Genomic DNA, 27,287 nt, shown 5'->3' on the forward strand with positions numbered 1-27,287 from the left:
TTTCCCCATTGCCGGCAATGGGGTGGGCGCAGTTTTAGCGTGACGCATTCGGCCTGCAGGCCGGCACTTTGACATGCCTGATCTAGGAGGTATTGACCTGGGAGACCTCAGCCTACTGCCCATCAGTGTGTGCAAACCTGTTGTAACCCAGGAGGCCTGCATCTGCTACCTGGCCTCTTGGCCCAGAAAGCCTCGGAGACATGGGCAGGTGGGGGCAGTTTCAACATCTCTATTGTCGTAAGAATAGGTGGGCTGCTAATAATTTTCATCATGTCACTGTGGGAAGCTGCAATGGCCTTATCTTTGGACACAGAGTATAAGTCTCTTCGTTTGGCATCATTGTAATTTCGAGAGTATCTTTATGAATTTTTGTCTGAATCCATCAATTTAACTATAACCAAAGATAAGAGAAAAAAAATCCTCAGAAAACATTGTGTGTTTTTCCCCCCACCCCATTGAAATAGTTGCCAGGTGTTATTATTGAGGTGACCTTGATGCCCTTTCCCCGTTTCTTGGCTTGCTATCACAGCATTCTGTGCTAACTTAGAAGAAAACTTAACAGCCATGAAACCATTTATTTGAGGCAGAAGTGGCACAGCTTATTTCTATCACAAGCCTCTAACTGCATGACATATTGTTAGCTTTGCCCAGCCAGGAAAAGAAACAACTGAATTAGCAAGCCAGAGGCAGGTAGGCAGAAATAATACTGATTCATGTTATGCTTGTCTGAGAACTGTAGTAGCGAAGGAAGTCTTACAACTAACTCCCTGCCTCACATTTTAATAGATTGTGACCAGCCAAGCATCAAAAATGCTTTTTGGTGGATTGTGTCCCTAGGATGCTGAATATTAGGATCGATTTATTTTATTTATTTATTTATTTATTTATTTATTTATTTAATTAAATTTTTATACCGCCCTTCTCCCGAAGGACTCAGGGCGGTGAACAGGGCATATCTTAAAACTACAAAAGTACAAAAGTTAAAAAAGAATTAAATTATTGCCCACAATAAAAACAATAAAATATATATATAAATATTAAAACCCTAAGTAATTCCCCATCAGGCCAGGCCAGCTTGTTCAAATAAATGGGTCTTTAACCCGCGCCGGAAGGAGCGGAGATCCGGTGCCATCCGGAGCTCAACCGGCAGCTGATTCCACAAAGCCGGAGCGCCCACAGAGAAGGCCCTCCCCCTGGGGGCCACCAGTCGACATTCTCTGACTGGAGGCACCCTGAGGAGGCCCTCTCTGTGGGAACGCACGGGGCGGAGGGGAGTCGACGCCGGCAGCAGGTGGTCCCCGAGGTATTCCGGACCCATGCCATGTAGGTTTTCTTAGCAGATTAAACTATAATTGGAACATATCTTCCAAAAAGTATATTGAGGGATCCTTGGTGCTCTCTGAGCTTGGTTGTTTTCTTGTAGACATTTTATTACCCAAACTACGGTAGGTGACATCATCAGTGCTGATGAGGAGTGGGGTTTGTTCTCAGTTTAAACTATCTATCTTAACCATCCCATCCTCTGCGATCCCCTTTTGCCTTCAGTCTTTCTCAGCATCAGGGTCTTTTTCCTATGAGTCCTCTCTTCACATTAGGTGGCCAAGGTATTCGAACTTCAGCTTCAACATCTGCCTTTCCCAAAAAATAGTCAGGTTTAATTCCCTTAGGATTGACTGATTCCATCTCCTGGCAGTCTAAGAGACTCTCAAGAGTTTTCTCCAGCACTACAATTCATCACAATTTACCAGCCATCACGTTGGCTCAGAAAATCCAGCTTTTTTTTTTTTTTTGCTAGATGCTGTGACTGTCTCTTATGGGAAACTAGACAATCCTTGAAGCCTTGGGTCATCTTTTTAGAGAGATTTCCCTACCAGATTCCTTAACACCTTCTAGTCTACTGCCTTCTCTGGAAAAGTTGGGATGCCTCCAGAGATGGACCTTCCTTGAAAGCAGCCCATGTTGCACTGTCAAACATCAGCGCGGGAAATGTTTTATGATATTTCTATTATGTCATAAAGTGGTTTATGATAATTTATTGTTATGCGTTATAAGATTTGCCAAATTTTAATTCTACAGGAATCACAGGTCCCAGCTTTTGGATGCATTCTGCAAGTTAGCCCATTTGATGTACCTTGGTTCAAAATGTTTTGCCTTACGGTGCATGTTTTGACCAGCTAAAGCTTACAGGAAAGAGAAGTTTAGGAAACCCATAATCCGCTGGGTCATCGTTTCAGAGATATTTCCTTACTTAAACAGAGAAAGAGACTGACCACTGGTGGGCAAAAGAAAAACTTTGAGAATGGGAAAAACGTCTGACTTCCAGCTTCCCCATTGACTTTTCTTGTACGAAACTGGTAGGGTGCATTGGAAATGATGATCACATGACTGTGGCTGATTGCAGCAGAGCAGCAGCACTGAAGCAGCCACAACTTTGCCAAATTTAAATCCCACAGGAGACATGGATTGTGGGATTTGGGGTAAATTTTTCCAGTTAGCTCATTTGAGATAAATTGATTCAAAAATGGTTGCCCTATGATACATTTGCCCAACTGAAGGTTACAAACGATCAAGCATATATGCATTGTAGTAATATGAATGACTTTATATTTATTCAGGACTATCTTTGTTTCCAAGGGAGCTCTATTTCAGTTTCGATTGTAAAGATACCTCTGAATAAATATGAATGATATGAAATACATCTGAGACTTATGAGAGCCAGTATTGAGCTATGGGTATGCTTCAGAAATAGTAATCTGATGTGTGACCACAAATGACCAATAATCTACATTTGGGGATCAGGAATCTTTGGTCCTCTAGATCAGGGGTGTCAAACTGCCAGCCCATGGGCCGGATGCATCATAGTGAAACCATGTCCACCCCTAGCTGGCATTAGCAAAAAAGTCGTGATACATCACGTGACGTTGTGAGTTTGACACATCCTCTCTAGATGATGCTAAATATCTGGGAATTGTAGTTCAGTAGCAGCTGGAGGACCTGAACTTCTTTATTCCTCTTTCAAACAACTGTATTAATTCTATTTAATGTACTTGGTGCATCTGATACTAATTTAATGGTTCACTCTTACAATTAAATCAAAATAATTATAGTAATAATTGTAGTAATTACATCAGAAAATTTTACATTATTTTCTGAAATTCAAAGAGTGGAATGTCAAAAACAAAATTACTGCCAGTTCTTATTAGACTTAGGAGCAAGATGACATTCTGTGTGGAGATATAAATTCTCTTTTGCGGAAAACCATGCTTTTACCATCGAAACGTAAAATATATTGCGCTGTCAGCAAAAACCTTGGGCTATCTTGTGATTTCAATAAAAGATTCCAAAATTATGCCTTAAATACCATACAGGTAGTTCTCAATTTATCACCACAATGGAGCCCACAATTTCTGTTGCTAAGTGAGATAGTTATTAAGTGAATTTTGCCCCATTTTACAACCTTTCTTGCAACAGTTCTTAAGTGAATCACTGCAGTTGTTAAGTTAGTAATGGCTGTTAAGTGAATCTGGCTTTCCCATTGACTGCTTGTGAAAAGACTACAAAAGGTGAACACATGACCTTGGGACACTGCATCTGTTTATAAATACAAACCAGTTGCCCAGCATCCAAATTTTAATCACTTGACCATGGGGATGCTGCAATGGTCATAAGCGTGAAAATCGGTCATAAGTCACTTTTTCAGTGACATTGTAACTTTGAACGGTCATTAAGTAAACAGTTGTAAGTTAAGGACTACCTGTATTAGTATTCTCTCCCTCTCCCTCACAAACGCACACAAATGAAAACAATGTTGCATCATTTAAAATATATAAAGGTAATTAATACTTTCTTGTCGTGTTGTGTTACACACTTTGAATATTCATATTTTGTTCTTTCAAAAATACAAAATTCTGCTGACCTTGGTTCATACCATGTTGTCATGATAACTTGAATAAATAGTTTCAAAATGGTGAAGTACAATTTCAACTGGGTGGAAATGGATTTCACCTGCTAAATTCAAAGCATTTACAGAAAAGAGGAGAAAATATGAATAATCGCCTTTAACTGCCACTTCGTTCTGTTGTTTTTAACTCATATCCTCTTAGAAAGTTTGAAGCATTTGATATTCAGAAACCCTTAAATTTCTTTTCAGCTATCTGCATCTACTTGAAATATAATTATACAAGCTAAGAAGAAAACAGAGTATTTAACATAAAAAGTTTTTCTGAAGATTTACTTCCTCTAGTTTTTTCAATTAATCTCAGTGTATTGTTATGCTGGATGTTGAAAAGGGCTGGGGAACATTTCCAGCTTATAGTTTCCTGCCATTTGGATGTTGAAAACACAGGAAAACCATGGTTTCATACATCCACAAAACGTTTACAAGGCTTTTATTTACCCCAAATTTGCCGATTCTCGAGAGAGATGCTTTCCTTGATCTTTTTGTGCCCTAGCCAAAATATCTGAAAATCCAGATCTATGTTTTCCCACCATACAATTTTTATGAACCCTGTGAATTTGTAGACGTTATTAGCAGGGATTTTAAATCTGGAAGAAAAATATAACAAAGCAATATGGAGAAAGGTCTCCTGCACTGGACTAAAAGGTCTGTCCTTACAGCCAGCTTATTTTATTCTTTTTAAAGTCTCCTCAGTAGTGTTTCTCAACCTTGGCAACTGTAGACTTCAATTCCCAGAATTTTCCAGCCAACCATGCTAGGACTTCAATTCTGGGAGTTGAAGCCTTAAAAGTTGCCAAGGTTAGGTAATACTGCTCTAGAGCAGGGCTTTTCAACCAGTGGTACGGGTACCACCTGTGGTACATTGACACCTGGCAGGTGGTACGCGACCATCTTAGAAAAGTGGTAGTGGGGGAGGGGAATGACAGCACCGCACAAGCCTGAGTGAGAGACGGCTGGAGTTGCAGGGCTGTCAGGACTCAGCGGAAGTGCCAGGATCAGCGCCAGGCTCCAGCTTCTGCTGAGCCCAGAAGAAGCGCCGATCAGCTGGGATGTTGCAGCATCTCCAGGGCCTTGTGATTTACATTCAAAAGCTTGGCAACTGATTCATGTTTATGACGGTCACAGTCCCCCAGGTCATGTGAAGTGACCAAAACCTGCTGCAACCACCCAGCAGAGGGGGGGGGGGAAAACCAAACACCCCTCCACCCCACCCCGCTGCCAATCCTCAACAGAAATGCTCACAACAATGAAAACCTCGGAGAGGAGGAAGAGCACCGCTGGGCGGGCAGGCAGGTGTCTTGCTCGGCTGTGGCTTGGGGGCACATTTTTCATTGCCATTGTAACTTCGAACTGTTGTAAATCGAGGACTACCTGTACTTCATCACTTTTTTCCTTTTTTTTTTTTTGGTCATCGAGTTTTTGACACCTTGCTAGGCAACTGGTGGTACTCGGATGTTGCCATATCCTAAAAGTGGTACAATGGGAGAAAAGGTTGAAAAGCCCTGCTCTAGAGCACTGACTAAAATTCCACTGAACTCAGTCATATTGATTTTTGCAGGACCACTTTGTATTTGAATGTGGCCTCTGGAAAAAATGCAACAAAGCCAGTGCTTTTACATATTCTGTATAAAAATAAGTTGATAACTCAGACTTTCTTTCCTTTGATTTTTTTTAGATTGGTTTCTATTTCAGTGATGTTATAATTTTACACACAGTTTGTAAAAGTGCTTTAAAATGACCTCCATCCTCTCCACCGCACCCCCCACCCCCGCTTCTATGTAGGCTGATCATCTAGAAAATGAATCTGGCACTGCTAAGAATAGGTTCAATTTTCAGAGAGTTATCTTTCTTTCTTTTTTAAGAGTTTGAAATTTGGGGACTAGTTTTTGGAGAGAGCACTGAAACTACAGAAGAGAGATTTTGTTGGGAAGGCAACATAATATCAGGAAAGTTTAATGGTGGATGCAGGGGAAAATTTTCTGCAGCAAAAGGGAGAACTAAAATTAGTTTAAAGAGCAATCACATCAATATTAAGTGTTAACTGCTGTTGGAGAATGTTGCTTTTTCTATAACATTTTATTTCTGCACTTAAAGTCTGGCTCAATTTAACTCCCTGCTCACGTCACCAACTCTTCTCGGCAAGCAAATTGAGAAAATCAGCCCAAATGCTCTTTTAACTATAAAAAAAAATTCCCTGTCTTCTTTCAGAGGAGCATTTTTCCGTGGTTTTCTTTTCTCTTTTTTCTTTTCTCGACTACCCTGACTGGATTGGCCTGTGGGTTCTTAAAAGATCTGACAGAAATTCATTGTAAGACACTGCTTCATATTTTTCCCTTATATTAAAAAGCATTAAAGTGAAAAGCTGGAGTACTTCACGAATAACAAGTGCGTGAATTACATTCCGCTCCACTGTGAATTCCACCCCATGGATATGCTTAGATGCAGCCAAATAATTCATTGGATATAGCAGCACGTATGATTAGTAAGGTCAGAGGTGGGGTAAATTGTATGAGGCAATCAGGCAGAACTACAAAAACAATGGTTTATTAAGAGAAAAAGGACAGTATTCTGTGGGTAGGTTTTCTTTCTAGAAAAATTAAATTTATGGATTTATCTTACATTGGCCTTGCAAGTCTGGGCTTGCCTTCTGGTAACTTCTCTAACTTTCAAGACCCTGGGAAGGTAATAAGGAAAGGGGATGTTTTGTTTGTCCTCAAGACTGCCACATTTTCCTGTGCAAAAACTGGGCCATTCAGATTGCAAAGTGAGAACATTTTTCTTCTATACTCAGTATATCAACTGTAGATATATAAATTTGCAGGTAATAATTTGGGCTTCATTTGTGTGTGCATGGATCCATATCTAACTCTACTTTGTAAATTTGAAATTAAAGAACTGAAGGATTTTGGTGGCATTCTTTTTTTTTCTCAGCCAGGTTAGCAGATGATTTTCCTCTCTGACAAATAAAACACCTGATCGTCTACCTTCAGCATCACCAAGAACTTTACATGTTGGGTAAACACATCTTTAAGGTATCTTCTCCCCTTCAGTCTCAGCACCTCCAACCTTCAGCAGTACAAACATTTTCTAATCTAATTCACCTTTACCAACGAGTACTGTTCTTATTAAAACCATAGATCTTTACTTATCTGCTACAGTTTAGTCGCAAAGATATGTCACAAAGTCACATGACGTGTCGCGACATATCATGACTTTTTGGCCATTGGGGTGGGCATGGTTTTGCTATGATGCATCCAACCTGTGGGCTGGCAGTTTGACACCCCTGGTTTAGTTGTTAATTATTGCTTCTATTCCAAATTTCCTTCCATCTATTTACAAGAGTCTTTTCTAATGATTTTTGTCCCTTGGCTCTATCTTCAAAACCCCATCTACTGTCCCTCCTTTCTCTAATGTATCTCTATTGTTTATCTTACCAAATCTATTTTGTGTTCATTTTTCCTACCAGCAAAAGCTAACACAAACTAGCATCAAGTTTTATTTTGAATCTCTTCATTGAGGACTACATGCTCATCCATGATGAGCCATCAAAAGCCATGAAAATTGCAGTTGTGTTACGACTATCTTAATAAAAAATATTAAAATCAGGCAGTAACTGCTATCTTCCTTCCTTCCTTCCTTCCTTCCTTCCTTCCTTCCTTCCTTCCTTCCTTCCTTCCTTCCTTCTATACCAACTTTGGGGATGGCACTGAAAGCTTAATTCTGGTCATTTTCTGGAGAAAATGCTACCTTAAACATTGATCAACCTTGTTAACAATGTTTTGGAATGAATCTATGCCCAGAATTTTGTAAAGGAGAAATAGGGGCTACTAACAGATGGTTAGGATATATTTGTTTCAACTACTTGTCCACATTTGGGGAATAATTCTGATGCAATATTTCCCCAGACACAAATTTGTGAAATTATTTAGAGCTGTGCTTATTTTTGTTAAATGTGTGAGAGAACTGGGTACTTGCATATTTCTTTTTCTGGAAAATATTTTGCATGTTCAAGAAAACAAAACAACCCAGAAAGGAAAACTCCAGGACTTTTCTTTCCCCCAATAGACTATTTTCTTCCTGAAACAATCATTTGGCCATGTGTAGATTTACGGAAAAGCTTAATATGACAATATGTTAGGGAAAAGATAATTTCTAACATCATTTTTGCATTTAGACATTCAGTTACGAATACATAGAGCTAAATGTATGCATTCACATCCTATACCTAGCGTCTTTGAGTTAATGGCTCTTTGCAATTTTTTTTGTTTATTGCAGAAATTTGAAAGGCAGTTGTAAGGGTTTCTGTGCTAGCAGAAACCAGGACTCATTGACTTATCTTTTGAGCTCTTTATAGTAAAGTTTGAAAAAATATTTGTAGCAAACTATGCAGGTAGAGCGATTGGGCAGCATGTACGTATCCCCATGTTTCCCAAATCTGTTTACTCTTTTGCATATCCAGGCAAATGCTTATTCAGCTTTCAGTCTCCTGGTACATTAGCATTTTATTTTAAAGTTTTTCCTGCTTATTTGCTGTAAGAGAACAGCATTTTCCCATTGTGGCCATTTATTTAGAATTCAGTTATTTTCATCTCCCCCCAAACACGCACAATTTCTACCCTTTTGTTTTCTCCCAACTGCCCCAACTATTTTCATGCTGGTTTTTCTTGATGGTGCTTCTATACTTATCCATTTGACCAGATACATTTTTGACACCAAGGGTATTTCATAGTGTTCTGAAAGAAACTCTTCTGACTATTGATAATACTAATAGCTGTTTAGTTCTATGCAGAGTTGCACATGGGTGAACTTATTGATCTCCGTGGATTTAGACATCTTAACAGAGGGATTTGGCTTGCTTTCTGAAGTATAGGTTGATTTAATTACGGTGTTCTTCATCTGAAATAGCTGCAGCTAATTCTATTGCAGAACATAGCTCAACATCGCATATTGTACTTTGTGATTTGGCTGTCAATCTCCTCCACTGATACTTCACAGAAAGTATGTCATCTATGCATGTTTCTGGCACTGAGACCATTAGTTTTATCAAGGAAAAAAAATCAATGTAAAAGTTGCGGGAATGGGGCTGTCCGAGATTTCTAACTTTTAGTACTTTCTATTTTAAAGCCTGAATTCTTTAGGGCTCAAACGGACCTTCATAAAAGATTATTTTATTCATCTTTTTGTGTGCTTGTTCTTCCATCATTCTTGCTGCCCTAAGGGAGGGGAAAAAATCCCAATTCCTTTGCATTTATAAATAATGGCTGGATTTTGCCGATAGAGATTGAGGCATTGCAATGCTTTGTACAAAATTAGTATCCTGAATTCAAGGCCTGATGCCTGGCCTCCACAGATCTTCAAAAGTACAAACATTTCAAATACTATATATATAAAAGTGGAAGGCAATGATTATTTTTAATTAAATTAAGTATAATGGAAATAAGATCATGCTCAGTTTTGTCATGATGCACCACACTATTTTTTTAACTCAGCTCACTTTTTGAAGATCAAATACTATTCTCAGACCAAAAAAAGGAGTTCATGAATCTAGATTACATTTGCAGCAGCAACAATAAAATATTCATTAAATTGACTTCTGCATTTTTTACCAATAAAACTGGTCCTGTTTGTGCTGTAAGTCTTCATTGTATACATTTCAATGTATATACCCAGGTTCCAATGTCCGACATGCTAAGTATTATGAATTCCACATTTACTGAAACATTTACTATCTCTGATTCTGAGTATTTGTACAGGAGACAAGAGCTATTCAAAGATTTTGTTTCCTCACTAAGAAGCTTTTGACTATCCTGAATCAAAATGGTCAAAGTATGATTTCTGGAATTCTTTCCAGTTGCCTTATTAGCAGTGGTCCTAAGAGACATCTGTATTTTCCTCTATTTCATGAGGTTGTGTTGCATCTGTACTCATATACATTAATCTTATCTGTGTGTGTTTATATGTATATTGGTGTGTGTTGTGTAAGCACTTACATGTTGCTTCTGCATGTGTGAGAAAGTGTAATCAGATGGGTGAATATGTTATCGTACATGTGTGTTTCTGCTCTCATATTATGTTTGTGTGTGTATCCTGGGAAAGATGGGACAACCAGCACATGTGCTTCTTTGTCACATGATGAAGAGGGAGGGGAGATTTAGAATGGAGCAGTTGGCAGCATTCTGAGTGGTGGTCCAAGAGCTTTCCCATTGGCTCATTTTTAAATTCGGTGTTTGTTTTGCTTGCTTCTCCTAGCAAATTTGATCTTTTTGGGGGGAGAGCTATCCTGCTGATAGACAGAGGCCCAAACCCCTTTAGATGTTTGCCCATGGGCTGGAGAGAATAAATGATGCTAATTTTATTATACCTTGCAGGAACACCGTGTGACCAGGTAACATGGACAGCTGATAATTTTGCAGACAAAACTTTGGGTTACTCACTTTCATTCATGGCCTTATGTGAGACTGAGACAAGAGAGAGAGAGAGAGAGAGAAATAAAAATACCTGGAAATAAAAAGGCACCTTCCCTTCTGTCCCTTTGCTTTTTCTGTGACTTAATGGCTGTATTTTCTCTTGCATCTTCATTACCGTGGTTACTTGGACTCGGCTCGTAATACTGAAAATTGACATTAAACAATCTACCTACAATGCAGCACAAAACACTATTGATACATTATCCATCACTGTTGCATTTCAAACACCAGCAGTAAGAGTAGTAGTAATAGTTTTATTTATTTATTTAATTTATATGTCACCCATCTCACCAGAAACAACTCTAGATGTTTCATAACCAAGGTGAACAAAGATGGCAAGATGCAGAGCAAAATACATATGGACAGACATAGGGTCTTATCTCATTTCATTATCCACCTCCAGTATAAAATGCCTCCATCAGGGCCTGAGGCCAATTGACAGAGCCAGGTCTTCACACACTTATGGAAAGTCAAGAGGGTGGGTATGGATTGCACCTCAAGGGCATGATGTCCCATAGGGCAGGTGTCCCCACTCCCCGGTCTGTGGACCGGTACCAGGTCAGCAACCGGTATGCACAAACAAGCAAAGCCCCATCCCTGGGATGCAGGTAGCCCACAAAACCACATATTCTCTGATCAGCGGAAAAACCTTTCTTCATGGAACCGGTCCCTGGTGCCCAAAAGGTTGGGGACCTCTGCCATAGGGCATGCTGTAGCAGAGAAGGATCTTCTTCTGGACCCCACCATCTGGAATTTCTTGACCAACGGGGTCCACTGCATGGCCCTTCTGGTGGCACAGGTGGGACGAGGCAATTCCATTGGGGTGAGTCAGTTCCTCAGGTAATCTGGAAGGTTACCTTTCCATGTGTACAATGTGTATTATATTCTCCTTGCTAACACCATACTTAAATACTGTGTGTATATTCCCATCTTTTTTTTTCTTTCAGAGGTGTCCATGGTCATTTCAATGGTAAGCGTCCTTGGGCCTTGGGAGATGAGTGCATTGTTGAGCTTATGGCTGAGATTGTGGGTAAGAAAAGATTACTTTAAATGCTTTTTCTCCAACTTTATACTTTTCTTTGTAGATGTTTCTGGCCTTTTTTTCTGCTCTGATTGCTTCTCACTAAGCATGTGAAGTTAACACTGTATTTTAAAATGGTGAAGTGCAAAGATTTAATGCAGACAACACTATATGAGCAAATGTATGTCCATACACTAATTGGAGTCTGGGTTCGGGGTTCGCCATGAACAACTTGTTCTAAAGGAAACTTGGCATCCCTACAAATGTATATGCATGTCACAGTGAATCAATTATCATTCCTTTTGTTTACTAAGCAACGGTTGCCTGTTACATGATAATGTCTTTAATTGCTTCAAGAGAACCAAATGCTCACACGGAATTAATGTGGCAGAATATGGTCTATAAAATGATTCGGAGATTGTTTGCAGGCAAAGAAAGGACCTGGGCAGTGTAAACTGTTACCTGCAGAAGTCAGTATTTCTCTAGGAGATGCACAATCAGATCCTAAAACTAGTCACAAAAACAATGGATATCCTTTCCAGGTGAAGATTGGCACTGAACAGTTCTGGCATAAATTATTGTACTGTGAGTGTCATGAAAATGTATTGTCCCTAGAAATGTACATTGTTATGAATGCAAATAATAATTATCCCAATTATAAAGTCTATTGTTTTGTCAATTAAATTTTGTATCAGCATGTTAGTAGTCTTTCATATCTAAGTTTAAGGAAATGGTCTACTTTCAAGAGATGCTGGACTATTTCTAAAATGAGCCTTGCTCTATGTTAGCCAAATATGTCTTTTTTTTATTGAGCTAAGCATTGAAATTCCAAAACTCATTTTCCTTATTTAGTTTATCTTGGAAAGACCTGATTAAACGATGTATAAACTGAAGGGCACATTTTTTCCAAAATAAGAGCTGAATGTTTTTTTTTCTATTCCTTTCCATAAATATGCTTTTATACACATTATAAGATGAACATACCTGAACAAATAGAAAAAGAATGTGGTTCCATTTGGTTTCAAGACTGCCGAGTTAAACTGTAAGCAGTACCATCATTGTTGGTTTGGGTATAATTTACATGTTTGCTGTAAAATAGTGACACAGAGAATTGTTCAAGAGTGTTGGGAAAAAATGCCTATAACAAAAAAAAAGAGCACCACATTCTTTTCTTTATTTTAGGAGGTTTTTCCCCCCCTCTTGGTAGTCATTTGAAGTGACTGGCTGTCAGATATAGCAATAATTTAGAGGCTTAAAAACAACAGAAGAAAAGAAAATATGTAATTCCAAATGCATCATGGAAACATCCTTGATTAATTTTGGTTGCCTACCATATTTTTTCAGTCTGTATTTTAATATTTTATTTTTTAATATTTAATATTTTTGCATAATAGTCTTCCTAATAAGCCTTCTATTGTGTACTTATTATTTATCAATAGTTTCATATATATTACAATTGCTGTAGAATTGTAGCAAAAAAATATAGGTGATGGATAGATACATTTATTTTGCATATTCACATATTACTGTAATTTACATTGGACTTTTGGCTTGTTACACAGAACAACACAAAAAATATAGCAACAAAAATAAAATATTAAAACAAGAATAAATGAATAATGAAAAAGGTACAGATATCAGGCACTTTTCAATCCTTGAATGTCCTATGGAACAAAGTTGTTTAGTAATTTCTGCAAAAACATTTATCAGCATGCCAATTAGACACCCCCCCCCAAAAAAAAAAAGAGGCTCTTCCAAAGTATATGGGCTGCAACTGAAAAACTTTGCTTGTAAGTCCCTGCTCCACTGAACTCGGGTAATTAGGGAACTGCCAGAAAAATACGTTGGTACCGTATTTTTCCGTGTATTAAGACGCACCCTTGCCTAAGACGCTCTGGCATGCGAGTTCCAAGCTTATTGCAAACAAAGTCAGCACTGGGAGGCGGTTAGATGCCTCCCGGCCAGCCCCACCCCCCACCCACCTAACCAGCATCTGACACGATGAGCATGCATAGTCAGTTCACAGCAGCAGCCTGCCTTCCGACCCTGTAAACAAACCGGAGTGAACACCTGCATGACAGCAAGGCAAGGGAAGCGAAGGCAGGTTTTAAACTCCCCGCTGTTTCTCCGTGCCAATCAACTGTTCGGCGGAGCCCTGAACAGCTGAGCTGGCAAATCTGGAAATTTGGTCAGCCGCTATTATCGAGCAGGACGGTCTCGCAGCTGCGTTCCACGTGGTCACCGGCTAGCATACAGGTACGAGGGAGGGAAAGGTCTGTTGCTGCCATCCATCCTGCTAGCTAGTCCATGCTGCCATACATCCATTGCCTCCAGACACCACCATCCGATGACCTTGCCCCCTCCTGTTAGTGGCAAGCACACAGGGGCTTTACACCTGCACCAGGTGACATGGCAGCGATATGTAAAGAACCCACACAGGCATGCCCTGGGCTGCGGAGGTTACCATTATTTTTCCGTGTATAAGACGTTGCACCTGTATAAGATGCCCCTGATTTTTGAACAGGGTGTTTGCAGGAAAAAATAGCGTCTTATACATGGAAAAATACAGTAAATATTACCTACCGGGTGAATCAGATTTGTCATTTTCAGATATAGAAGGCAGTCTTATAACTACCTAGGTACCAAGCCATATTAAAACTAGCATTTTTAATTGCACCCAAAAATTTATTAGCATCGGTCCAAATAACACAGAACAGGTATTACATATTTTTGGCAGCCCTCATTCTCTATCACATGAACTATTAAATTTGGCAGCTTCTGATTTTTCTTGAAGGAAGGTCCCAGGTAGAGTGCACTGAAGTGATCCAAATATATAATGATCACCAGACAAGCAATGTTGCTGGACCCTCTTCAAGTCCACCAGACAGATTTGGGCCAATATGCCCTTGGCCCTTTACCTGCCTATCTAGGAATAACTGGACTCTGCCTGCATATAGAATTCTACTCCATACATAGTTATCACTAGAGCTGGCAGATAATCCTGCACAAACAGTAACTTGGCCTTATTGTAATTCAGCTTCAGCCTATTTTGTCTCCGAGACATCAACCGTCTTCAAGCACTGAGTCAGGACCTTCACAGCATCTCTCACTCAGCCTATGTAGAGATTTGAAAGAGATGATATCTCACTCTGAACCAATGAGTAACCTCTCGGTAATTTCATACCGATGTGAAAAAGTCAAGGAGACAGACATGAGTGCACAGCCAACCTGATTTCTCTTCCCCTATTGTTACTAGATGGAACTGCCCATTTAGGAAAAAGTGAAGCCACTGAAGTCCGGTGTCCCAATCCCCATTGGTTGCAGGAAGTGCAAAAGGATTCCATGATCAATGAAATCAAATATTAATGAGGTGACTGTTGGGATTAGGAGGGATGTATTCCTCCATTCAAGCCCCAATGAAAATAATCATCCTGAGCAGCCAGTAACATATACATCCCATACTCATTCTAAGTCCTCACTGAAAGTGGTCTACACATAATTCACCTTGATGGCAATCTAAATGGGGCTCCACCATCTTCTCAACATTTCCTAAAATAACAATGGCAGAGCCAGCCAAGGCTTCTTGAGGACAGGCAGTACCACTGTCTCCTTGAAACTGGGATGCCCATCACATTTCTCCTAGGATCTCCAAGAAACCAGAAGAGTTATGGATCAAGATAACATAGTTTTATTCTATAGTGTACCCTTTCCACTCCATTGGAGTCCGTAGCCTAAAAAAGAAGACATTATTTCAAGGATTTTATCAGATTCTGTCACTGTAACATGAAAGCAATTATACTGGTCCAGCAGAAGGTCTTCCTGCCCATCCTTCCATAATGGGGGATGGGAAACTTTAAACAAAGTGTTTGGATGACAGTCTGCCTGTGTGCTAAGATCAGATAAGTACAAGCATCTTAATATACATGAGATATATTTTCATATATAGGTATTCCTCGACTTACAACAGTTGGTTTAGTGTCCAGTCAAAGTTAACAATGGCGCTAAAGAAGTCACTTACGCATTTTTCACACTTACGATCATTGCAGCCTCCTTATGGCCCACTTGATCAAAATTCAAATGCTTAGCAGATGCTTCATATTTATGACCGTTGTAGTGTCCCAGGGGGGAGGGGTCATGTGATCACCTTTTGCGACCTTCTAACAAGCAAAGTCAATGGAGAAACCAGATTCACTTAACAACAATGTTACTAATTTAACGACTGCAATGATTCACTTAAGAACTGTGGCAAGAAAGGTCATAAAATGGGTCAAAACCCACTTAAAAAATGTCTCCCTTGGCAACATAAATTTTGGGCTCAATTGTGGTCGTACGTTGAGGACTACCTATATATGATACGATATAGGTCTGACCATGAGTTTGTACTCTGTGCTTAGTCAGATTTACTTTTTGTCTTTCTATACTCACACTCTTGGCCGTGCTACTACTATTTTGTCACCTGGAGAGATCCTACGTTAACCAAGGATCTACCTGGTCAGCAAAGAGAGGTTTCTTTTGCATGCTTGTTGGTTCCTGACCTATGAATCATGCCTTAGGATTGGGCATTTAAGACAGGAGGAAAGGTTCTGTGCACTTTGCAGACATGTTAGTTTTTATTTTGGAAGGTTTAGTTTGGCCAAATTATATAACCTAATCCCAGAAGAGATCAAGCAGGTTTCTATCTTTATTTTTACCTTATTGTTATTTTGTCTTGGTTTGGCTGGGCTTTATGTTTTATGTCATTTTGTTCCTGTGGATGTTTTAATATTCCTATAGCATATCATGAAAGCCACTGACAGTCACTTAGATTGTGATGGGCTAGAAATCGAATAAATGAGTGAAGCTTAAATAAATGATGTGGTCACAGGAAGGCAGTCCTTACATCCAGTCCTACCTCCTCCTCCTCCTCTTCCTCACTCAACTCATCATCCCACCCCTCTTGCACAATAATTGATACCCATGAGAATCTCCAGTCATTGTAGTACTGTCCCTTATCTCACATCTTATTTAACTTAGGTTGTCCTACATTTATGGCTGCTGTATTATGCAAAGTTGAGTGTCCCAACCTTTCTTGAGCTGCTGGTTTCACCTTAGAGAATCAGATCTGCTCCATCTCTCTGGAGTTATGTTCCTTACACAGTTCACTCCTGCAGAGCAACCCATCCTGGTCTCATTAAGCTCTTCAGAAAGGTTTTGTTGCCACTGTCCATTTTGCAAATAAGGACAAATGGGGGTCCACAAAACAGCAGTGCTGCCTGAGAGGAAATCAAAGCAAGGAGAGCATAGCAACAAACAAAGCAATTACTGGCTGTGAATGTAACAGGAGAAAATGTAATGTAAAATCTGCCAGACAACCAATAAATCTGTTTTTTTACACATTGCTTGTTCCTTTGGTCAGAAAAAAAAAGAAATCTGTTTTTTTTCTTTATCTGAGTTTTGCAATGAAATGTAATGTCACCTCTCAAGCAAAAGGAGTTAAAAAAAAAGCTTCCTCATGCAGTACTAGGTACAGCTTTCATATATTTTTCCAGTGCACACTTCTTTGAATATAAGTGGACTTTTATAATTTGGAGTGGCATGCTTATTATTGTTGTAATAGTTTATTATTTCATTGTTTGTGACACAATCAGCCAAATGTTCAGACTGAATTTGGCATTTCTGTCTGCCTACCTATCAAGTCCTTCCGAGGGACCCAAGATAGGTAGATGGTGTTTGATGGTGTTAAATTTAAGCAGGATGTAAGCTATTCCAAGTAAAGTTGCTTTTTACAATTGACAGATTGTACAATTAATATTTATATGTAAGGTTGTGGTTATATACATATGTATGTTAGAGCATGTCTATATGTTTGTTTTGAGAACAGGCAATAGAATTTCATTTTGTCTTGTCTTGCCTTGCCTTGCCTTAATCCAAAGGTGTCAAACTCAATTTCATTGAGGGCCGCATCAGTATTGCGGTTGCCCTCAGGGGGCCGGGTGGGCATGGCTAGAGTGCGTGTGGCCTACTGGGTGGGCGAGGCCAGCTCTACATCGTTCGCATCAAGGATGCCTGTGGGGGCCTGGGCAGGAGTGGGACAGATCTGAGGGTCTCTGGCAGAAGGAGGGTCTCTGGGCCAGGGCCAAGGCAGTGGGGGCCGTTCCCTCACTGTTTCCAGGATGGCTTCGCGGGCCGCATGAAACCACTTCGCGGGCCGGATCTGGCCCCCGGGCCTTGTGTTTGACATGTCTGCCTAAATTTAAATTCCAAAGGGTAATTTGGCATTCAACTTCCAAGCTTATTGTGGCAAATTTCACTTTACTGATTTTACGGCAGATTAATAAACACTCTCACGGTTTCCCCCACTTTCACAATCAGAACAAATTACCTTTTCAAGAATTCCAAATTGTTATGTCATTATACCAACCATCTCAACTGGATAATTACCAGATATTTTGCCTTTAGACAAAAATAAAAAAAAAGAAAAGAAAGCAAGTACAGGACAAAACCTGATGAAAATATTCTCTGCTCACTGGTTTTTTCAGTAAATGTTCATTTTCCTTTAAAAAAGATGCAATATATTACCTGAAAGGAAGGTATTTGGTTTATTTAATGCACTTGTCGTATAAAAATAAACTAATTTAAATAGTTTTGTGGTTGATGTTTAACATTTTACAGAGGAGAAGGAGGAGGAGAAGAAGGAACGGCTGGGCCTGGTTCTGCAAAACAGAAAGTGAATATTGTCTCTCATAGGATTTATTCAGGGATAGAATAAAGACTGGAAATAGCATTTCTTTTTGCAATTTAAAGGTTTATGCCTTTATAATACCTGGCGTTTTAAATGAGCACACATTTTCTTTTAAATGAAGGCTGCAATTGTAAATGCATTGTGAAATACAAAATCAAGGTCATTGAAGGCCTGGACTCTCCTCAGTCCATTTTCCACCTCTAGTTAATATGCTGAGCAGTGTAAGTAGGAAAAAAAACATTTTGTGGATCTCCCCCCTCCCTTTTCCTTCTGCATTTTATTAATGTACTATAACCTTGCCAGTATTATTTTTTGATGGGATGAAATTATCCTATTTCTTATTTCCTACACTTGTGTTGGGTGAATATAATGAATACTTTCCAAAGTTACAGTAAAAGTAATGACCAAAGTCTGGTGTATATCTGTGTGTCTGCGTTTTCCTCTGGGTATTTAGGCTGTCCGTGAATTTTTTGTGGTGGATGAATAATGAGACTAAGGGAACAAACTTTATTTTGTCTACTGGACACTTGTTATTGAATATTGTAATAGCTTAATTGGATCATAGAAACATTACTTCCAAAATGTGGTGCATGCTGTGAAACATCACCATTTTCCTAGGGCATACATAAACTGTTTTGTTGTCACGGAAATCTGATAAAAAAAGGTTTTAATAAATATATCATTGTAAAGAAGCCCAGATGAAAAATGTGATGCCATATTCAATGTAGGATATTGGCAGACTTCTAAAGGTGAACTTCAGATTAACCATTTATTTCTCAGCTCTGTGCTTTATTCTGTAAAAATGACAGAAAGTGTTTGTATTTATTTTTCCAACACACTTTGAAAGAAAATCAGTCAGGCTATAAATGGACCAGGTCTTTTTTTTACTAATTTATCTATACTGGGTTAATAAAGTTGTAGCAAAATATTTTAAGATTTTCAACTTTCATTTTTAGAATATGCTAACAAGACTCTTGAAAGAACAAGAAGGTGGAGTAAAAAAAGGAAGATGACAGTTCTTATCAAACTGACAGAGGGTATTATTGTTGCTAGGTCTTTTTTGTGGATCTTATGGTGTGTTGTACCACTCAGCGTACATCACTACTAATTTTATCAAAAGCCCTGAAGATCTATTTATTTACTTACGATTTCCTTGGACCAAGTTTCTTCGCATTTAGAACCCAGTTTAATTCTATTATTTTGAAGGTGCTTGAGGAAGATTGTGTAATCATTTTAACTTACCGGTAGGTTTTTAAAAATGTTTTGCTACACTTTTCTGTACATCATTTTTTTTTATTTTGTAAGCCACCCGGAGAGAAATTGTGATGAGGATAAAGCAGATATGTTGAACCTAGTTCTGTACATGCATTGAATTGGAATACGCCCTTCTAGAATACAAATGTTGAGGGACAGTGTGTTAGGAGAACAATAAACACATTGCCAGAGCATGTTGCTTTCTAGCCTTAGCTAGCCTTTCTAGCATTATTTACTAACAGAAGTTCAATTGCTAGTTAATAGAGCGCCAGTGAAAAGTATTTAGAAAGGAACAGAAGGGAAATCAAAAGAGTTATCACCCGCTCCCCCAAGACATACCCAATTCCAGCAACCGTTCCTTACATATTTTACCCTCCAGTCTCCTAATCATCTTTGTTGCTCTTCTCTGTACCCTTTCTAGAGTCTCAACATATTTTTACATCATGCTGACCAAAACTGGATGCAGTATTCCAAGTGTGGCCTTACCAAGGCATTGTAAAGTGGTATTAATACTTCACATGATCTTGATTCTATCCCTCTGTTAATGCAGCCTAGCACTGTGTTGGCTTTTTTGGCAGCTGCAGCACACTGCTGGCTCTTATTTAAGTGGTTGTCCACTAGGACTCCGAGATCCCTCTCACAGTTACTACTGTTGAGCAAGGTACCACCTTTACTATACCTGTGCATTTGGTTTTTCTTGCCTAAATGTAGAACCTTATTGTTTTCACCACTGACTTTCATTTTGTTAGATAGTGCCCAGTGTTGTTTGATGCCATTCTTATTTCTTAACAAGGCTGTATTTTCAATAGAAGACAATATATAGCTCAGGATTGAATTCTCTGAGCGTGGTTGTTTTCTTGCAGATGTTTGATTACACAACTAGGTAATGTTATCAGTGCTAAAAGTGGTTTGGGTTTGCTTTCTGTTTATATACCAGTGGCTTGTTCTGTCAGTATTGGTGGAAATGGTCTTGATGATTTTTTGGTTGGGCTACTGGCTACTGTTTGATTTCTGATGTAGTATTAATCTTGGTGTTAATCTCTGCTTATCTCTATGTGAATTGCTGGCAAGGAGGTGTTGTGGTCTTTTAGCTTTTTGTTTGTCTCTTGAATGGTATGCAGATGTTGCATTTGAGGGAGCTATGTGAAAACTCCACTGCTGAACATCAGAGAAGCTATAGCATTGTTTTAAGTTCTCCACTTAGCTTTTTTATTATTATTAAAATTATCTGCTGTTTCTTCTCTTTCAACATCTCACCTTTTTATCATCAGCCCTCAGGTTTCCCTGCTATTTTCTATCTTGAGAGACACACCTTAAAAATGTGTTTAACAAGTCAGACTAAAATGAGAAGGTTCTTAAAAGGCTTTTCTGGTTAGCAGGTATATCTTCATCTAGATTGCGAGGGATAATTGTTATTTCCTTTTTAATATGAACTCACTTGTCCTTTTGATCTCTTACCAGATCAACTAATAGAAATTGGAATGGATGTTGCTATTCATAGTGTGTTGGGAAAATCCATTAGTAGTGGCTGTGGTGTCCATTTAGCTGTGTTTTTAATAAGATCAGAATTCTGGATTCCGGGGTCAGAACCAGTTATAAATCAGTGTTATATTTGCTGTAATAAAGCTTTGAGCAAGCTTGAAGCAAAGTCTTCATTTTTATTGGAATGTATTTTGCAGTGATCATTCTAATAAAAGATTGTTGCCTTTAGCACAGTTGGAAGTCCTCAACTTATAACAGCAATTGGGGCCTTAATTTCCATCACTAAGTGTTGTGACCATAAATTGTGACTGCATCGCTAACAACAATTCCTGCAGTTCCAGTTGCTGTTGTTAATCAAATCCCATATCGATAGTCGAGGCAACTTCCTGCCAGCTTCCCACAACCAAAGTCAGTGAGGAAGCCAGCAGAATGTTTTAATCCCAGGCTGGCAGGCAAGTGGCTGCCGCCAGAAAAATACAGGAGAGGGTCAACAAGTGTGTGTGAGGGTTGGGTGGGGAGGGTGTGTGAGAAATGGGGTTGGGGAGGGTGTACAAGAGATGTAGGTCAGGGAAGATGTGAGGGAGTATACAAGAAGCACGGCACAGGTTGGGTAGTATGCAAGGGGATGTGCAAAGGCCATAGGTTGGGGAGGTTGCATTAGAAGCACAAATACAGAAGGGTTGTGGGAAGATGCATGGGTGGGGGAAATTGACCCCAGTGAGTTGCAACTTGCCCTGCCAGCTTCCAAATAGAATTTCTGGGGAAGCTGGCAGAAAAAGTTGTAAATGGTGATCACATGATCACAGTGTGTTGCAACTGGTCATAAGTGTGATCTGGTTGCAAGGACCCAGATTGTGATTTCGTAGCTGCAGTGAAGTTTGGATGGCCAGAACTCTGAAGACTGATCATAACTGGCATTCACTTAGCACAGGGGTGTCAAACTGCCAGCCTGCGGGCTGGATGTGTCATCAGGAAACCGCGCCCACCCCATTGCCAGCAATGGTGAAAAAGGTCCGATACATTGTGCGACGTCATGTGATGTCGTGAGTTTGACATGTCTGACTTAGCTGTAACTTTGAATAGTTGTAAGTGGAAGACTACCTTTTAATTCTTCATATGGAAAATGTATTTTTAGACAAAAGCACATTCCTGCTGAATTTGAACAAAGTGTTCATGATGAAAGCTAATCAACAGATGGATTTTAAGGAAGGAAATCTTGCTGCCTCATTATCTACTTCATTTGCCACACTAGACTGATAAAAAATAAATATTTTCCTGCTAAAGTAGCGTATTGAGCTGGTCAGGGAAACATTTTTGTTTCATTGGTCCATTGTGACACATCAAAGACATATTTACCTTTCAGTCATTCGAGAGACTTTGACAGCGAGCTCATATCATGGGGGTTTGAACTTCATTGGAACAGACCTTGCGTAGGACAAAAGGGAAAAAAAGAAACATCTGTGTAATTGCTTTTCAGGGGCTCGTAATGAAGAGGTAGCATTAATGAATGGTTTGACAGTTAATCTACATCTCCTAATGGTAAGTCACAATAACCTACATAGTGTCTAGCTAGATGAAACCATGCAATAGATAGTCCAGAATTTGTTCGTGCATCTGTTGAGACATCAATACAACGTGGTGCCTCTAGCTGAATTAAAATTTGTCCCTTGGTATTTGGTTTAGGAATTCTGAAGTGTACTAAAATAACTATCGTGGCTTTACAAACAAGCCAAAAAAACAAAAAAAGGGCTATGCAAATCTAATGTGAAGATTGACATAAGTGATAGTAGTGATGGCATGGACTGAAGTGACTCATTGCTTGCCTTCAAATACCAGGAATAATATATTGGGCTGTCTAATTAAAGTGCTTTGACATGGAGCTAATCAACACTTAGCTTTCAGACGTCATGGAAACTGTCCTAAAACAATATATGCAAGGATGTACTTACAAAGAAGAAATAGATAGAAGATAGCTCCCAGCTCCTACGTCATCCTCCACCTATTTTGTATCTCAGGACTGTGGGTTTGGTAGATATTAACTATCAGATAATAGAGGAAAGTAGTAAACCTCCCGTTCATATAAGTCTATAATAGGATAGCCTTGATCTTTGCAAAAAAAAAAACCAAGCATGCCTTAAATATCATGTTAACAATCATCTGTTCAAAAATAGGTTATATGTATTTTTAGTTTTTGAAAATTTAGCCCAAACTCACTGAATTCTATTTCTCTGTCATTTATTTATGGCCCTCAGCATTTTTCCCCCCTATTTTTTATATTTGGCAGGTCAGTTTCTCATATTATTTAGAGAAAAATGGGAAACTACTTTTTTCTAGAACCATCTTTTGATTCTGGTCCAAAGTGCAATGCCCAGCCTTTGATACGATTGAAGTTAAATTTGGCGTTGTACTACGGCACCAAATCAGGCCTAGATGGGTATCTGTGATTAGTGCATGTGTTTATTTTTTAAGCATATACAGTAGAAAATGTTGGTTTCTAAATAACATCAACAGATTTTTATCAGGCACTTTAAAGCAGAATTTAAAAGTATGTATAACTCTTGCTTCCATGTGTCTCTCCAAAGTGACATTTTGATTGTTACCCTGACATTCCTCAGAAGCTGTTACAATGCAGAGTGACTTATTTGCCAAGAAGTGATGGAGTTTTTTCTTTCAAGTTTCCAGAAGTAAAAGGGACACAAAACTTTAGGGATATATAGAGTAGAATTACCTTTCTGCACCTTCTGACAAACAGTATACCACTACCTGTATAGACATTGATCTTGTATAGACGTTGAATAGAAATAGATCATAACAGAATAATATAACATTTCTATCTAGCACCTCATCTTTTCATAAAAGCTTTCTGAAAATTTTTATATATGATGTGTTTATATATAACACATGATATCTTAAAATAACTTGTTCTAATCTATTCTTAAGTAACATTCTAAAATATACTAGATTTTACTCCATCCTATATGTTGTAAGAGGATTTGTGGTTGTTTTTTTTTACAATTCTTTTATTAGACAGGTCAGGCAATATATAAACAGATGTGGCTATACTGTAATGTTCATAAACCCTCTTTTTATACAATGCAAGTTAAAGTAGATAGAATTTGGTAACATTTAGGATGCCACCAAGTGCCTATTCCTATTTTAGAACAAAATTTACAAATTGACAATAGAGCAAGCAAATTGAGAAAAAAGCTGTTTTGCATTTGAATTCCTTTGACATCTTCAAGTCTTTGCTTTCCTACTGCAGTAAAAAAAATATCTCTGGAGAAATATGCTAATTATCTTCACTAACTATAAGAAAATATGTAGAACATCTGGATATCTGATTGTGTGACATAAAGAGAAACTTCTATGAATTGATTGTTTTATAAGAGCCGTGATGGTCTACTAGTTAGAATGCAGTATTGCAGGCTAATTTGATCCTGACCAGCTCAAGGTTGACTCAGCCTTCCATCCTTCCAAGGTCGGTAAAACAAGGACCCAGACTGTCAACCACTTAGACAGGGCTATAATGCACTATGAAGTGGTATATACGTCTAAGTGCTATTGCTATCTTTTCAATGGATTAATAAATGTTTCATTTTAGATAACATAAATCTGTTTTATTTTTACAGTTGACATTTTTTAAGCCTACATTCTATCGCCATAAAATCCTTTTAGAAGCCAAAGCATTTCCTTCTGATCATGTAAGCAATTAATATTTCAACATATCTATGCTATACAATTTTGTATGTTACCTGATTATTTATTAGATGCTCTTTTTTAAAAAAACAAACAAACTTAAAAATCCAAGTTAGACACAATACTTTTGAGATTGACATTTTTTTTACTGATTGGCCTTTTTTGTTGTTGCTGTTCAAATAAAAATTGTATGGGAGTAAAAGATTGAATTGCCACACTGATTGATTAATCTTTTAAAGATACTGAGCAAGCTATTGACCTAAATCAGCAACAGGTTGTAAATGTTTTATTAATTCTTGTTGCTGTTTTACTTTATGAAACCAAATCAATACAAAACTCACACAATTAACAGTTTTATATCCCCAGATAGATAGAGAAATTCTTGTCGAGGGTGCTTTAGATTACTAAGTCAAACATCATTTGTGTGCTACAAAGTAGGACAATGGGCAGTGAATCAGAGATTTAAACATATTAATCTTCAGGTTTGTGAGTCACCACTGATATCTCAAACTTAACAAAATGCTTGGAAATGAATGAGAAATTTGTTCAATTAAACATTATAACATTCCCTCTAATAGACTTGTTATATTTTATTTATTTATTTATTTTAATTCCATTTACATCCCGCCCTTCTCCGAAGACTCAGGGCAGCTTACAAGCTTAGCAGTAGCCTTCATTCTATGTATATGCCTGCTTATGGGGTAATATGGATCAATTGGAATAATTTTTTACAACAAATACTTAATTGCCATTCATAAGTTGCATGTAATATAACTTCCACTTTCCAAAGTAATATGTTTGGGGAAAATATTATTACATATATTCAGCATTCAAACAGTGACAGGGCTATTAAATTCGCAATGCTGTGTGGAATGCAGTTGTAAAACTGCAAAAAAAGTTACTGATGATAATAAGGGATACCAACTACAGACCTCCAATCCTAATCCTTTCTTGTATCTCTGTCTGCAAACAGAAATCATAATAGTGCTTTGTCCTTCCCAAAGTACGAAAGAATTAGAAGGAAAAAAGACCTTCCCATTGAGCCTTTTCTGTGTTATGATCCAGCATTGCTAGTGGCTCCTTGGGAATGAAGCAGACAGACAGGCAGGTAGATTACATCTGAAGTAATTGGTCTTCCATAGCCCAATCATGAGAGAGAAATGAGCAACCAAAATGGTTGTGCAATGCTGTCGTTGACATGCTGTTCCTCATCAAAAGTATCTGCCATTTTTTACATCTTCTAAACTTTCTACATTGTCCAAGGGGATGGTCAGTGAATTTTGTCCAGTCTCCTTTATGGTCTGATATTTCCCGGTAGTCTCCCAACCAAGTCCTAACTGCTCAACAGCAGAACGCAGGCAAGGTTGGACATCCCAAAGGTGCTTTTTCAAAAGGCCAACTGGACTTTGTTTTCCCTTAAAGACATTTTGCTTCTCATCGAAGAAACTTCTTCAGTCACTGAAGAAGCTTCTTTTGGATGAGAAGTGAAACATCTTCAAAGAAAAACAAAGTCCAGTTGCCTTTTGAAAAAGCACCTTTGGGACAACCATGACTGGATGACTGAGAATCTCCGTGAGCAAGGTTGGACAACTGCTGTCACCTGCTGGGATTATGTATCAAGTTATCTGGATTCACATATGGTATGGCTACCTGATCTGTGCTATAAAAATATAGATAACCCCAAGGTGAGCACACTCATTATTACTATCTAATGATCAATTGGATATTTTAGCCCAGGTCTAGTATCCCTGAAATATGTCGATGTAAACAATACTAGGTGATAGTGAACTAATTTATCATCACAATAACTTAGCACTATTCCTATTTTTAGAATCTAAGGAACTGGATGATACCAGAATAAATTATGTGTCTCACTCGGTATTATCTACTCTGATTCACAATGACAGGTGTTTCACTCTACCTACTATCTCATCCTTTAAACCGTGAATGCCAGTCATTCAATCTATTGTAAAACTCTTTCATGTAGACTTTGTATATCCTAAGCCTAGCGTATTAATTAATTGGTATTAATTAATTATAACAGAATGATTTGTTTTGCTTTTACATCTGTCCACTTTTAAAAAAAATATCTCATTTTTTTTACAGTATGCTGTTGAGTCTCAGCTCCAGTTTCATGGGCTTGATAGGGAGAAGAGTATGCTTATGATTCAACCACGAAAGGTTTGTTGAACATGATTTGTATCATGCTAGACAATTCACGGCCTTCAACATACATGAAGCTGTCAGCATACAACTTTAAAGCATCAAAAATGCTCTCACTGAATTTTGGCAGCAAAGTGGCCAAATCTCATTGAGATGATTTTTCTTCAGCAAAAAGCCATTGTTGATACTCCTGAAACTCTTAGTCAAAAATGTCACACGGTTGCAGTTTTTCAGGCCAATTGTGGTCCTTTTGGGGTTTTTTCAGGTTTTGGTTAGAAATTGGAGTAGAAAGTCTTGTGAAATAACTGTTCTCATCCTCATCCTTAAATCCAGTGAAAACCCTAGGAAGACAACCCCAAATTTCCTTTTTTTCAGGGTTTTACATAAATGTACTTTATACTAATGAAACTTCACATGAATTCCTTCCTTAATGTGGAGATTAGTACAAGTGTGATTCCCAGCAACTTGTTAGCCAATATCTACATACTTTTGTAGCAATGGTAACTAAATCTACTGTTAATTGCT

The 27,287-nt window shown here is 38.4% G+C and overlaps 1 protein-coding gene across 1 annotated transcript in view; it reads left to right on the plus strand.

Moving 5' to 3' along the window:
* Positions 1-27,287, plus strand: part of KYNU (kynureninase) — a gene marked incomplete at its 3' end in the record, with an annotated part of 128,968 nt that overhangs the window by 39,649 nt on the left and 62,032 nt on the right. Inside the window, exons 3-6 of the mRNA XM_081312803.1 lie at positions 11,373-11,455; positions 22,381-22,442; positions 24,533-24,604; positions 26,706-26,780. Of these exons, the coding sequence (XP_081168929.1) occupies positions 11,373-11,455; positions 22,381-22,442; positions 24,533-24,604; positions 26,706-26,780 (292 nt within the window). The remainder of the gene's footprint in view (positions 1-11,372; positions 11,456-22,380; positions 22,443-24,532; positions 24,605-26,705; positions 26,781-27,287) is intronic.

Source organism: Vipera berus (genome assembly GCF_964194415.1).
Source record: "Vipera berus genome assembly, chromosome: 1".
Lineage (NCBI taxonomy): Eukaryota > Metazoa > Chordata > Lepidosauria > Squamata > Viperidae > Vipera > Vipera berus.